General features: G+C 57.8%; 1 protein-coding gene across 1 annotated transcript; it reads right to left on the minus strand.

Annotated features, from left to right (window-relative positions):
• Positions 1-4,824: 4,824 nt before the first annotated feature.
• On the minus strand, positions 4,825-16,850 carry RDH13 (retinol dehydrogenase 13). The gene is made up of 7 exons (XM_080829621.1): positions 16,671-16,850; positions 14,174-14,292; positions 12,333-12,488; positions 9,880-9,984; positions 8,787-8,999; positions 7,881-7,982; positions 4,825-6,511 (listed from the first exon to the last, which is right to left on the minus strand). The coding sequence occupies exons 1-7, from the start codon at positions 16,733-16,735 to the stop codon at positions 6,267-6,269; spliced, it is 1,005 nt and encodes a 334-aa protein (XP_080685747.1). The 5' UTR covers positions 16,736-16,850; the 3' UTR covers positions 4,825-6,266.
• Between the last annotated feature and the right edge of the window lie 855 nt (positions 16,851-17,705).

Below are 17,705 nucleotides of genomic sequence, written 5' to 3' on the forward strand. Positions count from 1 at the left end.
GGTCCCTCTCTCACTCTCTCTATCTGTCAGATAAAATAAAATCTTTTTAAAAAAGAGAGAGAGAGAGAGCATGAGAGCTTGCTCACTGGAAATTGGTGAGGTTTTCCCTTTCCATTTTGCTTGGCGTTGTCTGGAAGGGCAGCCAGTCTCTGTCTCCTCCCGCGGAGATGTGGTTTTGTGCTGTTTTGTAATTCTCCATTGTTTTTCTTTTCCATTTATTTATTTTGAAACAAACTTAGGGGAAAGTACGTAAATGCAATACAAAGAAGCCTTTTCCCCCCTGAACCATTTGAGACTATGCTGCACACCTGATGTAACTCACCCAGACACTGATCTTTTCTCCTGCAAACAAGGTCATTCCCCTAGTTAGCCATAATACATCATCAGAACGGGAGTACTGATACTGCTGTCTCTAGACGATATGGGGGAGAGCCATAGTTATGCAATAGCCGAGCCATAGTTATGCAATAGCCGTCATCTTCCGCTACTCAGAAAGCCCAATATACTAGCTAAAGCCTTCATCATAGGTGAGTGACCCCACGTCCCTGGATCCCTCCCAATTTGTCTCGTGGTCCACCCCATCTAACACCCTCGAGATCCCCTTGCAATGCTCTCCAGGTTCCTGGAAAACACGTGAGCCAGACCCTACAATTCATGGAGCATGAGCTGGGATCTGCCACAGGCAACGAAAGGGAGGTTGTGGGGTGAAGGAGTATCACCCCAGGATACTTATGCTTATGAAGGAACTGTGACCAATGAGGAGGTCCTGGTCTCTTCTCACAAGGGCACCCCAGGGGAGATGGGGGTTCAACATTTTCAGGTCTGTCCCCACAAATGACCCAATCCCAGATCTCAGATTTCATTTTTTCCTTTGAAGCTCTGCTGCCGTCACCCTGAGCCCCTGGCCTGACATCATTGGGATCTGCCTGCAGAGCCCGTCCCCTTCCCTCCGCTCTAGAGGACTCTGGATGTCGTGGCACATCTTCAACGGAAACTGCGACTCTGAGCCGGGCCCTCTGTTCCTAAGGCTCATGTCGCCATCAGAACAGACCACCCACTGCCATTTGCATGGTTTCCACGAGGATCTGTCAACTTCAGAAGCCACTCGGTCCCCCAGCACCTGCCTTCCAGCCCCACCCCCCAGTCCTCCCAGTAGCACAGATGACAGCAGGCGGCCGTGACACTCTGGGGCTGGTGGTTAGTTCCACGGTCGTCCACCTGTGGCTGCTCATGTTCATGGCCCAGAGAGGGGACCACACGGGTCTGTGCAAGGGGTTCTCAACGGAAGGTGACTTCCTTTCCAGGGGCATTTGGCGATCTGGGGTGGGGATGCTACCGGCATCTAGGCAGATGGAAAGCAGCAATGCCATCAGCATCCACTGTGCCCAGGACGCCCCAGCCCACAGCCAGGATCAGCCAGCCCTGAATGCTAACAGCGCTGGTGTTGGGGGACTGGCTACTCTTCCATTACTTCTTGGCATTCCCTCGGGGGCTTTTAGGGGTTTTAAGATAAACCCCAGTAGACAAAAGAAAGAGAAGCCCTTCTCCCTCCCACCGGACAGAAAACAAGCACAGGGTCCACACTGGCTCTGGCAAGCATCCTGTGACCCCCAAGGAGACTGTGTTAATTTCCGCCAGCTGTTGTGACAATGATCATCGACTTGCCGGCTTGAAACAACATACGTTTACTCTCAGAGTTCCCGAGGCCGGACGTCCAAGCTGAAGGTGTCAGGAGGGCCATGCAACCCCCAGAGCCTCGAGGGGAGTCTGTCCCTGCTGCCTGCGGCAGCTTCTGGCGGTCCCCACCGTTCCTTGGTGTGAGGCTGCATCATTCCCATCTCTGCCCTGTCTCCACGTGGCCTTCCCCACTCCACTCTGTGTCGCCTCCTCCTCCGTCTCTTACAAGGACCCTTGTTGCTGGATTTAGGGGAGCTCCCCGCTCCCCGGGGATAAGCTAAGATGGTCTCACCTCAGGATCCTGCATTTAATTTTATCTGCAAAGCAACTCTTTCCCAATGGGCTCACACTCCCCGGTGCCGAGGGTTCAGACTTGGACCGGCTAGAGACGCGGCCCAGGGATGAAGCTGACCCGGGTCAGAGGGTCAGTCCGGCAGGAGGACTGAACACAAGGCCCACCTTGCCTCTGGGCTCCCCCCGCTGGGACAGCGTTCCTTCTTGCTTATGCCTGGGGTGACCATCAGCCCCGCTTACGCCCCGCGTGTGTCCCGGCACAGCAGACACAGGCAGCACCCCCCATCCTGGCAGAATTCCCAAAGCCCAGAGAGCAGTCTGAAGGGTTTGACGTCACCTCAGGTTCCTTTTTGGGAAAACAAAACAAAACAAACCACCCCCAAACCAGCATCCGTTCACATTCGGTTCCTCGGTCTGCTTATTACCTCACCACAGTGCTCCCTCTGGGCCTCTGTGGGTATGGGTGGTTTTCTTTTAGGCCCGTTCTTATCATCTGTCATCTCTCTGGGGACTTTCTGCAGGGTTGTGAGCCACCTCAAAACCTTCAGATGAAGCAGGGGTTACGTGGTTTGTGAGTCACCGTTTGTGGTCTTGGGGTTTCTCGTTCCAGAGGGGAAGTGGATGTTGGTTGTGAGGGTTTGTGGCCAGAATTAACCCCAAGCCACGTCGCACTTGTCTACACAACAGATGGGTCCCTGTGGGGATGGCCGCCCCGGTGGGCTGGGTTTCACACTCCCTCCACCCGGGTTCGTCTCCCGCACGAGTGTGGGCTTCTGAACCAGACTCTGGTGCCCGCTCCCCTCGCGCCTGCACCCCAGGGCTCGGTCGGGTTTTGTTTTTAAGTCAACGCGCCCACAGTGGGGCTCGAACTCGCAACCCCGAGATCAAGAGTCATGTGCTCTTCCGACTGAGCCGGCCAGACGCCAGCCCAGGTCCTAAAGAGCGAGTAGGGGGAGCTCATGGTAACACACGCTCATTTCACTTGACTTGCTTAAAAGTGACACCCGTGATGTAGGTTCTGCTTAAAAGCGGAAGGGAATTGACAGGAAGTGTCCCAGGAAGCTCACAGCCCTGAGAAAAGCTAAGGAAGCCGGTTTTGAAGTGGACGGTGTAGCAGGCGGAACACTGGCTGCCCGGAGGGTCCACACCCTCAGCCCCAGAACCCGTTACTTTGCATGGCAAAGGGGGGTTAGGGTGGCAGGTGGAATTCGGTTGCTTACCGGCTGACATAAAGGACAGAGGTGATCCTGGGTCACCTGGGGATCTTCCTTAAAAGGAGGGCAGAGGGAGAGCCAAAGACGGCAGCGTGAGGACATGGCCACCACGGCTGGCCCTGCGGACAGAGGAAGGGCCAGGAGGTGAGGAATGTGGGGGCCCCCTAGACGCTGGACAAGGCAGGAAGCAGATTCTCCCCTTGAGCCTCTGGAAGGACCACAGCTCCGGCTGACACCTTGATGTCGACCCCGAGACCCATTCTGGACTTCGGACATCGGAACTCTTAGAGAGTAAGTGTGTATCATTCAAGCCCCCCAGTTTGTGGTCATATAGACCAGAGCCAGGGTGCGGGCACCAGGAGCCGACAGACATCTCTGGAACACACCACTGGCCTTGGTGTCAGCCTCATCGAGATCCAAATTCAAGGACAGGGTCTGGTTGGTCTTGCTCGAATCCCATCCGCGGCCCGCTCACCAGATATGCAAAGACAAGGGACCCTGACTGAGAGACCCGCCGAAACTGTAGACAACGGGAGCAGGACGTCCATGCGGGAGCTCCCGGGCTGGTGAGCATGTGGAGGTGCAGGGAGGTGGGTGTCCGGGGCAGCAAGGCTCTGGGCCTTTTGGCCAGGCATCTCCGCCAGCTGGAGGGTGTCATCACTGACGGCACTGATGATGGGGCAAAGACGACATCTGTCTCCTGACGGAAGGCACTGCGAAGAAGACAGCACTGCTCCCGTGCTATTCCTCCCGACAACACATAGCCTGAGTTTAATGATCAGGAAATCACAGACAACCCCGACTGGAGCACTTTCTATGAAATTCCTGGCCAGGACCCCTCAGAAGTGCCCAGCTAATGAGAGAGAAAGACCGTTTCTGTCCAAAGCAGGTTAAGGAGACGTGCCAACTAGCAGAACGTAGATTCTGGATTGGATCCTGGGTCAGAAAAGAATTTTGTGAGTGTTTTTGCTATAAAAGACATTGCTGCTGAAAAAATCCCAGTGTCTATAGATCAATATCAGATATTAGTACCATGATTGTTATTTTCTTGACCTTGATCATTGTATTTCGGCTATGTTAGCAAATACCATCACCTCCAGGCGAATCCTGTACCTGTGTTTAGAGAACCAGGGGTTTCCAGGTTACCCTCCAACTACCCTACTACAGGTAGAAGGATTTCTCAAGCTTGGTTTTTCCGATGCCGCAGTGAGAAATGCGTATGTTATATAAGGCTATGCACATGCGTGTGATCTGTGTACGCATGATGCATGTGTGGTGTGTTATGCATCCCTGGGGTGGACAGGATCCCGGGGTGCCCTCCCGGGATTCCACCTCCTGGCGCTCACACCTTCTCCTGCACTGCTGGACGGAGGCCTCAGTTCCTCTCTGACTGTCCAGCTCTTGGCAGCCCGCGGCTCCATCGCGGGGAGGCAGGGCGAGGGCCAGCGAGCACCTGCTCTCAGTACAGACGCCCGTCAGCAACCAAACCCCAGAACCGGACGTTCCGCCAGCTTTGCTCTGTTCTCCGCCCTAGATGTGAGCAGCCGGAGGGTGTGGACAGGGGCAGGTGGGGACCGCTGGGGTCCATGCTGGAAGGTGCCTACCCAAGTGCGTTCATCAAAGAAAACTAACCATATTTACACAGCCCTGAGCCGTCTTTAATTCTGCCCTCAGCACTCCCCTCCCTCGGCACCACTGGCATTTGCAGCAGGACATGGGCCGCTGTTCTAGGTAGTGGAGGGTGTGGAGCAGCGTCCCTGGCCTCCACAGGTATCTCAAATGTTACAATTTCTTGTTAAAATATGTGTATACTGATTACTGAACTTTCTGGTGCGTCGCCTCCCCCAATTTTGTGCGGGAGCAGAGTGCCAACTTGGATTCTGTCACCGAAGCCACACAGCTGGTGGATCTTCCGCTCTCGCTGTCCCGAGCAGGACTGGCGTCACCAGGCCTGTCCTCGGGGCTGTCCCCGGCGGCTCGGCCAGGGCACGGCCCGTGCAAGGGAACATTCAGCAGTGAACGGCTCCATTCACCCCTCCAGGGGAGAACGCGTTCATCAACACTCCTCCGGCCGGGGGTCAGGTTACTCCGCACATGCACCGGGGGAGACACCGAGGCTCGGAGCGGCGCCGGAGGGCGTGCCGGGTCCCACAGGGAACCACGAACTTGACCGCGGCTGGTCGACAGCCTCCCCAGCGCTCATACGGTTCTGCCCGGTGGCCACCACCGGCTCTCCGGACACGGCCACGGCGGACGGAGCGGACGCCTCCCGCGGCAGTTCCCAGTTACACACTCAGGGCAGGTGTCTGAAGGCCCCGCGCGCCTGCGGGCCACAGGGCGCGCCGCACCCGCGGGCCTGGGTGCCGGGGCCCACCTGCAGCCCCGTCCGCTGTGCCTGAGGAAAGAGAAAAGGGCCGCTAGTGACCCCTGTAGGGTGGTGCGGACATGGCAGCCAGCGTTCCCTGGGCACCTGCCACCGCGAGGGCAGTACCAGCGCGACAGCGGTGGTCTCCAGGCTCACACAGCCAAAAGCGCCAGCTAGACGGTGGCGTGGGCGTGGACGTCAGCGCTCCTCGGCCAACACTGCCACCTAGAGGGGGCTGAGGGCATGACAGCAGCGGTCTTGAGCTCAAGCAGCCAACAGCGCCACTTAGAGGGTGACGTAGGCATGGCAGTCAGTGTTCCTTGGCCAACACTGCCACCTAGAGGGGGCTGAGGGCATGACAGCAGGCGACCAGCACTGCCATCCGGAGGGTGACATGGGCATGGACGTCAGCGCTCCTCGGCCAACACTGCCACCTAGAGGGGGCTGAGGGCATGACAGCAGCGGTCTTGAGCTCAAGCAGCCAACAGCGCCACTTAGAGGGTGACGTAGGCATGGCAGTCAGTGTTCCTTGGCCAACACTGCCACCTAGAGGGGACTGAGGGCATGACAGCAGTGGTCTTGAGGCTCACGCGGTCAGCGCGGCCACCCAGAGGGTGCTGCAGACAGAGCGGCCAGCCTTGGTTGGTCTTGTGGCTCCATCCTGGTACGCAGCCTGGTACGCAGCCTCCCGTGTAGTTTCCACAGGCTCCAAGAGGTTATTTGGGGCGGGGCTGCCCCCTCACAGAGGAAGCACGAGGCATTTCCAAGCCCACCAGGCGGGCACTTTCAGCCCAAAGTCTCCGGGCTGTCTCCTCGTCGTCAGCTTCAGGGGCTGGAGCCTTCTCTTTGAGTCCGTCGAAGTACTTCCCAGAAACACCCTCCAGTTCCTCCGCCACAGCCAGGTACGTGCTGGGCTGGGCTGCCAGCTCGGGGCTCTTGACCAGCAACCAGAAGATGGGCCCTGCAATCAGCCCACAGGGCATTCAGTCTGCACATGCTCAGGGAGGACAGGAAAAGCCCCACGCCATCCCTGGGGTTGCCCGGGGCCCGCAGGCCAGATGTGGGACTGCAGTCCCATACAGCCCCGCTCCAGGCCTGTGCCTCCCAAGATTCCCTCCACCAGAAGCTCCCTTCCCTGGCACTGCCCAGCCAAACCCCTCCAGATGCAGAGACCGGCCCAAACGCTGCCTCCCCCAGCAAGCCTCCCTGGCTTTTCCCCAGGCAAATGGAAGTTCTCCCTCCTCGGTCAGCTCTGAGTCCTTACCCTACCCCATTGTGCTTTAAAAATAACTTTTATTTATTAAATGTCCCTGGGGCCAGCCTCAGCTTAAGATCCTTGAAATCTGGCACCCACCCCGTAAATGATTTTCAGGATTGCAAATACTAGCTCTAAAGTTCTAATTATTTATTCACCTTAAAGCCGGTCAGGCCCTGTGCTGGCCCTGTTAAGGCCCATCTCAACCTCCCAACAACTGCAGGAGGACACTATTATGGTCCTCACTTTGTAAGGAGGGAAACTGAGGCCCCAAGAGGTGAAGTGGCTTCCCTGGGTGGCACAGCTAGTTTGGGGTGAAGCCAGCGTCCCCCTAAGCACAAGCAGGAGTCAACTCCCTGGTCTCCTTCTCTGAGACTCGGTCTGTTTCATCAAACAGGATCCATCCTGTTCTCTGGGGCTATCCTGAGGCCAGCAGGCTGGATACACAGGTAGAAGTGACTCGTTCTCAGGACCCGGGAAGACACAGGGGAGGGGGCAGAGCCAAGCCGCCAACAGTCTCTGGAGTGTATGGTTAATTCTGCGTCAACTTGACTGAGCTAAGGGATGCCCAGAAAGCCGGTAAAGCACCGTTTCTGGGCGTGTCCATGAAGATGTGACCAGAAGAGATCAGCACTGGAATCGGTAGAATGCATAGAGACCCACCCGCACCAACTGGGCATCCACCACGCTATTAGCTGAGGGTACGAACAGAAAGAAATCCCCCCTCTCTCTGCGTGAGCTGGAACACCCATCTCCTGCCCTCAGATACTGCTCCTGGCCTTCGGGCTGGGACTTATGCCATCGCTCCCCCCGGCTGCAGGCCTGCGGGTTTGGACTGCGACTACACCACCAGCTCTCCCAGGCCTCCAGCCTGCAGACGGCAGATCACGGGTCGTCGCAGCCTCCCTGAATGCACGAACCAGCCCCGCATGACAAATCTCTCCAAGCATCTATATATATCCTCTTGGTTCTATTTCTCGGCGGAACCCTGACTAATCCCCCGAAGAGAGCCCTAGGCCCCAGGCTGTGAGGGCAGGGGTTCCGCTCAGGGAGCCCAGGCCAGGAGGTGGCTTACCGAGCGTGAAGCTGGAGAAGGCGGAGCTGTGCATGCCTGTGTGCCTGCCCAGCTCGGTCCTGGCCACACCGGGGTGCACAGCGTTGACGGTCACACCCGTGCCTGGGGAGAGAAGGGAAGAGGAGGGATGACGGGGTGGGCAGACGCCAGGTTCACGCCCCACCTGGAAGCCTGACACGGCCCACCCTCAGCTCTAGGGCTACCCCGTACTGTGCTGGGTCCTACCCTTGACCCCACACCACCCCTCTTGCTCCGAAACTTCCACATCCGGTGGCTTCATCTTGCAAAGCCGCTCTGTTGCATGACTGCCCAGAGCAGAGCCTGCCAACCCTGAACGTCTGTAAAAAATCACCCGGAGGGCTTGAGATGCCCAAACGGCTGGGCTCCACCCTACCCCACCCCAGGGAACCTGAAGCAGTGGGTCAGGGATGGGGTCTGAGGTGCTGCAGTCAGGGCAGGCTCCCAGCCGAGCTGATGTTGCTGGCCCACGGGTGCTCCCCGAGGAGCGGGGCCAAGGGGAGGCTTTTCAGCTTCAGCTCTGTGGACGCTGAGGTCCCGTCATGCTTTATCCTGTGCATGGAAGGGTGCCGGGCAGCTAGATGCCAGCAGCAAGACCCGCCCCACCTCCGCTCCCTGAAGCCACAGCCACAGCCAGCTTCAGACACTGCCGTGGTTGAGCACCACTAGCCGAGAGCACCAACGGCCTAGATGCCCGTGCAGGATGAGCATCATCGACTAGTCATGTCTGCCTCAGGCACCAGGGAACCAGAGGTATGTGTGTCACACGTCTGCCTGCTCTGTTCCAGGACCAAGGCTTGACCTCCCCTGGGCCCAGGGTTGCAGTAGGACATTCCAGGCCCAGAGCTCGAGCAGGAGGAAGGCTTGCGAGACTCGCCACGCACGTACCCTGTAGCCGCCGGCTCAGCTCCTTGGTAAAGAGGACGATGGCCAGCTTACTCTGGCAATAAGCCGCCCTGGTGTCATACTTCCTCTTCTCCCAGTTCAAGTCGTCAAAGTCTATGTGTCCCGCGATGTGGGCCAAGGACGAGAGGTTGATGATCCGTGAAGGGGCCGAGGCTTTCAGTCTGTCCAGAAGCAAGTTTGTCAAGAGAAAGTGACCTGGAGGAAGGACAATGAAGAGACAGTTTTCCCTGAATTCTTAGCTGGTACATAGGATCGTACTGAGAATGGTACCTTCTTTGACCCTCCCAGTAACCCAGCGCTCTCGACAGGGGCCAGTTCTCTCCCCCACAGGACATCTGGCAAGGTTAGAGGTTCTAGTCATCATAACTCGAGAGAGAAGGGGGTGCTCCTGGCATCTGGTGGGAGGCGGCCAGGGATGCTGCTGGACACCCTATAGTGCACAGGACAGGCCCATAGCAGAGAGTGACCCAGCCCCAACATCAGGCCCTGCAAGAATCCCAAGGGGATGGACTCCCTCCCGCGTCTCCCTCAGCAACAGAATTGGGGGCTGTGCACAGGACTGCCCAGTGGAAGACTACATTTCCCAGACTCCTTTGCAGCAATGTCAGGTCATGTGACCGCGTCCCAGCCAATAGGACCCGAATGATAGCAACGTGTGTTACGACCTCCAGGGCCTCAGCACGGGGGCCTTATTTGGAGAGGGGGTCTTCACAGTGAAAATGAGGTCGCCAGGGTGGGCCCTGACCCAGTGATTGGCGCCCACCCAGTATCTACGCCCCTTGCCCTTGCTAACAGAACTCCAGTCACATCCAGGGTGACAGCAGGTAGACAGAATGAGTGACTGATGGACAGACAGACTGGAGGACAGACAAAGGGTCACATGGCCGAGAGATGGATGGAGGATCCGAAGGATGGACAGCACATCCAGCAATGAAGGGGAGCCCCGGAGCTGGCTGCCGAGCCACCCTGGAGAGGGGGACGACGGCCCTCCTCGGAGCCTGAGTCCGGCCCACCGGGGACCCCACTCGCATCCAGGTCCGCGACACGCCACGCAGCCCTCAGCCCAGGCCCTCACCTAAGTAGTTAACGCCAAACTGCATCTCGAAGCCGTCCTCCGTGGTCCAGTGCGGGCACCGCATCACAGCCGCGTTGTTGACCAGAACGTGCACCTGCTCCTCCTCTGCAAGACAGGGGTGAGGGCGGATGCCGTCAGCACCTGGGCCTGCGCGGAGGGCCAGCGCAGCCGTGGGGACAGCGCCCCCGGCACTGGGCTGAACAGTGCCTGGAACATTCACGTCCACCCGGAGCCTGCGAACGCAACCTGTGTTTGGAAGGAGTCTTTGCGGAAAGGCATCAGGTTAAGAGAAGGTCACAGCGTGGGCCCTAACCTGGGAGGACACAGACCGAGACCCCCCAGGAGACAGAGGCAGAGACTGCAGCAACGCGGCGACCAACCGAGCATCGCCAGGGACCAGCAGCCACCGCCAGAGGCTGGAGGAGGCAGAAGGCCTCCCCTGATCCCGGGAACAGCGCCACCCAGCTGATGCCCCGATCTCGGACTTGTGGCCTCCACAACCGTGAAGAGAACAGATTCTCATCTCAAGCTTCTCAGTTCGCTGCGCTTGGCGACAGCAGCCCCAGAAGACAGATACACTCCCACCTAAGGCCCCCGCAGGGGCCTCAGGCATCAGACTGGGGGGTTACTCGTGGGAACCCCAGCTCGCTGGGCAGCCAGTGCCGCACCCGATTCCAGACCTAGCACCTTCCTCCCGTATCCGTTAGCGAGGGCCGCTCTGAGAAAGCAACACACAATGGGCTGCTTGAACGTACCGTGGCCTGGCCCTGCATGTGGGAAGCCCAGGGTCGGTGCGTCTCAGGGCTGTTTCCTTCTGAGGACCAAGGACCACAGGGGAGGATCTGTGCTGGGCTCTCTCCTGGGCTCCTAGGTGACTCAACTCCCAGTCTCTTCCCTTGGGCCTGTCTGCGTGCTCACCTCCCCTCCGTATGAGGACACCAGTCCCTGGATTAAGGCTTAACCACCTCCACACAGACCCTCTCTGCAGACCAGGTCTTGTGCTGAGGTCCCGGGGGTCAGGACCCCAACGCATCTTTGGAGGGGACGCAGGGGAACCCACACACTCTGGAAGTGCTTTCCAGGATGCGTGGAGACAACAAACTAGTTATCGAGCACCAACGAAACGGCCTCTGCCTGGCTGTTGGAGGGGCTAGCACAGCCGTCGGGAGCTCCCACCCTGGAGCCATCAGGCAACAGTTCAAATCCCAAGGCTCTACCCTGAGCAGCTGTACAACCCTGGTCGAGTCACACAGCTTCTCTGTGACTCGGTTTCCCCCTCTGTAAAAACAGGTAACACGTGCACGTGCTGGGCCCGATGAGGGAGAAGAAGCAGCTCAGCTCCTCATGTATGACGGGCTCTGGTTGTATAAAAAAGCCAAGGGAGGGGGCCTGGGCAGCTCTGTCGGGTGAGCATCCGACTCTTGGTCTCGATCTCAGGGTCGTGAGATCGAGCCCCGGGTTGGGCTGCACTGGGTGCAGGGTTCTCTCCCTCCCTCTGCTCCTTCCCCCTCCAATCATGAAACCTCTCTGTAAAAAAGACAAAAGCCACGGGGCGGTCTCTACACCTGCTTGCTTTATAAATGCACAGACTCTCCAGAAGGTCACGCGAGGACCCCGAGCACAGCTGAGGAAGGCAGCTGGTAGCTGGAGGCAGGGAGGTGCCGGCCGCACCCCCGTTTGTCCTTTCTGAACGTTTAATCCCGTAAAATGGTACTCCTGCTCGAAAACAGAAAGACGTGAGCCAGTTCTGAGAACACCCGGTGGGGAGCGAAACGAGCGAGTCACCCGGGAGGCGGAGTGTGGGAAAATGCCGGCAGAATCCCTGCACCTGCGGAAAGAAACACCCAGCCGAGGAAGCGGGGGTCCCCGGCATCACCCCGCTGCGACCCGCACCGGACCGGAGCGGAGCCTGCATCCCGGGCAGCTCCCACCCGCCTCGAGGGCCGGAAGCGGCAGGATCCGCCGGCTGAGTCAGCGTTTCCGCCGCCTCCAGCGGGCTAACCCACCCGCCAGCTCCCCGCACACCTGACCGCACCGGGCCTCCGCGTCTTGTCGGCTCTGATGCCGACGGAGCTCGTCTTCCTGCAGAGCGGGAGTCCCACCGAGCAGACTTGCCCTGTAAGGGCCCAGACTACGTGTTGTTGGCTTTGCAGGCCACATGGCCTTTGCTGCCACCGGACTAAAGCAGCCGCAGGTAATACGTAAACTAACGGGCACGACTGGGTGCCGAGAACTGTACTGGCGGACGCTGATATTTAAATTCCACACGGTGTTCACGTACCCAGAAATATGACTCTTCCGATTTAGGCAACGGCTGAAATGCAAAATGCTTCCATGTGACAATGGAAGGAGGTATAAAAACGTACAACCTTCACCCGTAGAGACGTGCACCGGTCCGAAAACACCAGCGCCACAGTCTGGGACTTGTGGCCACCCAGCGTCGTCCCTCCTACCTTCAGTGATCTTTGCGGCAAACTCTCGGATGGACTTGAGGGAGGCCAAGTCCAGGTGCCGGGCCCTGACGCGGTGATTAAGGGTCTCCCCGCGAATGTCCTTTGCCGCCGCCTCACACTTCTCCATATCTCGACAGGCCAGAATGACGTTGCCTCCTGTGAGCCCAGGGCAGGAAAAATTAGTTTTTAGATCCTCTCCCAGGCGTAGACACCCGACACACAGGAAAACAGGCTCCGCTTACAGCAGCCGAAAGACCAACACCACCCAAATGTCCACCAGCGGCTGAGCAGAGTGGCACAAGGCATCCATCCAGACCGTCGAATCTACTCGGCCACGGAAATGATCATGACATGTGTCACCACGTGGACGGACCTCACGAACGTGCTTGCTGGGAGCAGCCGGTCACAAAAGCGGACGCGGCCGATGATGCCGCTGATGTGAAATATCCAGAACAGGCCGATCGACGGGAGGCAGAAGGATGGCTCCCTGGGAGGAGTGGGAACAGGGATGACCACTAAAAGGACCGAGCTGTCATTCTGGCAAAAATGTTCCGAAACTGACTGGCAACGTTCGCACAACTCTGGGAATATACTAACCACCACAGGTGAATTGTGTGACGTGTGGACTGAATTTCTGTACGGCCACAAAAAAATAACTTTAAAAATTAGAGAAGTGAGGGGCGCCTGGGTGGCTCAGTGGGTTAAAGCCTCTGCCTTCGGCTCAGGTCACGATTCCAGGGTCCTGGGATCGAGCCCCGCATCGGGCTCTCTGCTCAGCGGGGAGCCTGCTTCCTCCTCTCTCTGCCTGCCTCTCTGACTACTTGTAATTCTGTCTGTGAAATAAATAAATAAATAAAATCTTTAAAAAAAGAAAAATTAGAGAAGTGAGAAGAAGCAGGGATTGGAGGAGGACGGGCAGCCACGAGGCAGATGGCGTCGATCCCCGTGGCTCATTCCCCGCCATGAGCCCAGCTGCCTCCCCTCACATGGTCCACGGGGGAACTCAGTGGGCCCCAGATCTGCCCATCCTCTGTTGGGGCCCAGCCCTCCAGATCCAGTGGGGGTGTCCCCCCAATGTCACTGCTCAGCCTCTCCTGGGAGGACTACGTGTCCCCTCCTCCAGGAAACGCCATGTGTTGGGGGGGCAGGGTGCCGCCCATCACAGCCCCCTCCGATCTGACCTCAGAGGGAGACGGGCAGCTCCAGGCTGGCCTATCAGGACCCGTTCCCCAGGCCCCCGCAACCCACCAAGCCCAAAGGAAGTTTCCGATCTCCCCCAGCCCTCACAGCTGCCCTGCCAGAGCCTTCCCACCCCAGCTAAGAGCTGGTCTGGTCTCCCCGTTGCTCAAAGCTAAATTCTGGACTTCTTTTCTGGAGCATGATCCGACAGGAAATACACTAATTCTAACTTCGAAAGCGATCACTCCTCCTCCATGGACGTCCTCCATAACCCCAGTAGGACCAGGACAAAAACACTGAACGCACCCAAATAGAGGGGCCTTATAGAACACCTGACCAGTAAGCCTAGAAGGGCCTGAAACCCGATTCTGAGCCAGGCCCCAGCCCAGCCATGAGCACTAAGTCAGCCACAGTACAGAAGCGCACGGCCTATGCATAGAGAAAAACCAGCACCAGCAGCCACTGGGTGGCCACAGCCTCCTCTGAGACCCACTGTCTCCCCTGCCTGTCAGGGACACCAGCCCTTCTGGCTTAAGCCGGCGGGAGTCTGGTCTCTGTCATTTGTTACCAAAACCATCAAACGATTTTACCACCCCCTGGGAACGCAAGTCCTCCACCCCAGACCACACACCCCAAGACCAGGTGCCCCCCTGGGACTTCACCTCTCCTGGCCAGCTCCATGGCTGTCTGCTTCCCGATGCCCGTGTTGGCGCCAGTCACAATGACGGTCTTCCCGGGAATGGTGGCCTTGCTGGGACAGGCCCCGCCCGCAACATAGTCTCTGTAGGTAAGAAGCGAGGAGGTCACTTTGGTCCATGTGTGCACCCTGACTGCTACGATCGTGGGCGAATGACCCCACTGCGCTCGTTCCCGCAGTGGAAAGGCAGGAAGGACGTCTCCTAACTCCGTGGGGGCCCATGTGGTGTTGCAGGCAAAGGCTCCGCATGGCTGGGTGTGGGGAGGCTCCGCACGGGACCATCACTACTTTGCAAAGACCCACTGGACTGGTTTCCTATGGCTGCTGTAACAAGTGGCCACAGGCTCAGCCGGTTAAAACCATGCACAGGTAAATCTACGCGTCTGCAGGCCCGAGCCCAAGATAGTTCTCACCGGGAGGACAGGTGTTGGCAGGGCTGTGCTCCTCCCAGAGGCTCTAGAGAGAGGTGGGTCACATGCCTTTTCCAGCTCCTAGGGGTGCCCACACTCCCTGGCTCACGGCCGCTCCTCCTCTGTCTCCGAAGTCCGCACAGCATCTTCAGATCCTGACTCTGAAGGACCACTGTGACTGCACTGGGCCCCCACCTGGACAACCCAGGACCACCTCCCCATCTCAGGGTCCTTAACTCAGTGGCACCAGCAGAGTCCCTTATGACAGGCAAAGGAAGACCTTCACAGGTTCTGAGCATGAGGACATGCACATCTTTGTGAGGCTCTTACCCTCTACCCACATTCCCCAGAGGCCAAATACTGGAAACAAGCGAATGTCACTGATAGGGGCCGGCCAAGCAGACAGTGCCACCAGCCTATGACAGAAGAGCCTTGTACAGCATGGAAACCACCACCCTCCTGGGGCTAATTCTTTATTTAAGTTAATTAAAAGGAAATAGCCATCCTTTTTCCCCAGGGCATTCTGCTAACTGTTCATTCTGCCCACCCCATGCTGTCCCTTTAGTATTGTTACTATTTTTAGCTTCGTCAGAACTGAAAGACAAGAGTATGAATAAAAAACAGCAGTGGATGGGGGCGCCTGGGTGGCTCAGTGGGTTAAAGCCTCTGCCTTCGGCTCAGGTCATGATCTCAGGTCATGATCTCTGGAAGGATCCTCCTTCCCCCTCTCTCTCTGCCTGCCTCTCTGCCTACTTGTGATCTCTCTCTCTGTCAAATAAATAAATAAAATCTTTAAATAAAAAAAAAAAACCAGCAGCGGATGAATTTTATCACAAGGGGAAATTATTTCCATTTAAAAAAAGAATCATCTCCATTTTCTAGAACTTTCAAAAACACCCAGTTACCATCCCAGAGCTGCAGTCTCATGAATTATAAAGAGACGCGCCAGCTACACAAAAATGACGTTATCGGGTCAGAAGCAACAAGTTCACCATGAAGCCTCATCACAGAGCAGGCAAATAAACCCAAAGGTAATTTATTCAAAGAGATTTACAGTCTATGCTTCATGCCCTTTAAAAAAAAAAAAAAAGTATTTAAATATTCCACTTCCTTGGAGCACCTGGGTGGCTCAGTGGGTTAAAGCCTCTGTCTTCAGCTCAGGTCATGATCCCAGGGTTTTGGGATCGAGCCCTGCATCAGGCTCTCTGCTCAGCAGGGAGCGTGCTTCCCCCTGCCTCTCTGCCTGCCTCTCTGCCTACTTGTGATCTCTATCTGTCAAATAAATAAATAAAATCTTTAAAAAAAAAGTGAATATTAAAAAAAAAATTCCAATTACTTTCAGGCCTCCCAGCTAATCTCTTTATTGCGTAAGTGTAATAAAATTATATACTGCTAATTCTTTTCTTTTTTTAATGGTAAGAACACGCTCGCTTCGGCAGCACATATACTAATGGTAAGAACACAGGAGCTGCACGCTTCACAGGTGTTTAAGGACCATATTGTTAACTGTAAGCATAACACAGCCGAACTGGGAGCGCTCAGTAGCCATGTGTGATGGCGATCATCATGGACCGCACAACCCAGACACACTTCCATCCGCCAAGAAAGTTCTACCAAACAGTGCTGCTCTAGAATATTCGGGAGCCTGGTTTTCTGTGGTTTTGTTTTTTTTTAAGTGCATTAGCCTAGAAAAGACAAGAACTCTGTGTGTATCCCATGCAGTACAATCGTTTTGTTCACCGAGCTGGGCAATCCGGTTTGCGTCTCTGATTGCGGGTAACGAGAGCTTAGGGAGCCCCGGGTGACGCGTGGGGTCCCCCAATGCCTGTCTGCAGGATGGACTCAATAATCGATGACCAGAAGGTTTCCAGGGCCCGGGCCCGCCCCTTTCCTCGGGGTGACCTTGGGCCGTAACCTGCCCTCGAGGCCCGCCCTAGGTTTGCCCCGCCGCACTGTGTGCACCGGTCCTAGGCCGGCGACCCTCAGGCCACCTGTCCCCGGCCCGTCCCCACCTGGCGGCCGCCGACCCGCCCACCAGGGGCGCGCACTCACCGGAGCAGCACCGCGCCACCCACCGCCGTGCCCAGCACGGACAGCGGCAGGAGGTAGCGGTTCATGCCGGGCAGGAGCTAGGGTCCGACGCCGAGCCCCCCGCGGGGTCTTCCGGAGGAGAGGAGCGGGCAGCCGGCGACCCACGTGGAGAAGGACAGGCTCTGCTCGGCCCCGAGCTTCCGGAAAGGGGCGGGGCGCTGTGGGCGGGGCTTCAAGGGGCGGGCCTGCCCGGAGCGGGGCCTATGAGGATGGGCCCCGGCGCCGCCGCAGCCAGGAATGGGAGGCTCCGGAGCCGTGGGCGTGGCCGCGGCCTGGGGGCGGGGCGTGAGGGGCGAGCCTGCGCCCTGTTCCATGACGTCACGTTCGCGGTGCTGTCCCGGCGCGGCTGTGCGGCAGAGGCAGAGTCGGGGTCCTGCTGCTTCCGCCGCGCCCCGCGCTGCCGCTCGCAGGCTGCGCTCCTCGGTGCGCCTTTCCCCTATAGCGGCCTCTTCACACCTAAAGTGCGTGTTCACCACTAGCACCTTCCTCATGGACGATGAGAGAATTTGAGAATTTCGAGGCTCCGGGCGGGGACCTACAGGCCTGGGCCTTCCCAAATCCCTGGGGTCCTGAGGGAGATCAGGGCAAAGCCTCTCCAATCTGAGGGAGGAGGAGCTGGGGGTTTGGACTCCCGGGTCTGAGGGAGGAAGGGGCTGAGGGTTTGGACTCCCGGGTCTGAGGGAGGAGGGGCTGAGGCTGGACTCCTGGGTCTGAGGGAGGAAGGGGCTGAGGGTCTGGACTCCTGGGTCTGAGGGAGGAGGGGCTGGGGGCCTGGACTGCTGGGTCTGAGGGAGGAGGGGCTGTGGGGCTGGGGGTCTGGACTCCTGGATCTCAGGGAGGAAGGGCTGGGGGTCTGGACTCCCAGGTCTGAGGGAGGAGGGGCTGGATGAGGACTCCTGGGTCTGGGGGAGGAGGGGCTGGGGTCTGGACTCCTGGGTCTGAGGGAGGAGGGTTTGGGTGTCTCAACTGCTGGGTCTGAGAGAGAGGAGGAGATGG

The sequence above is a fragment of the Martes martes genome (assembly GCF_963455335.1).
Source record: "Martes martes genome assembly, chromosome: 17".
Lineage (NCBI taxonomy): Eukaryota > Metazoa > Chordata > Mammalia > Carnivora > Mustelidae > Martes > Martes martes.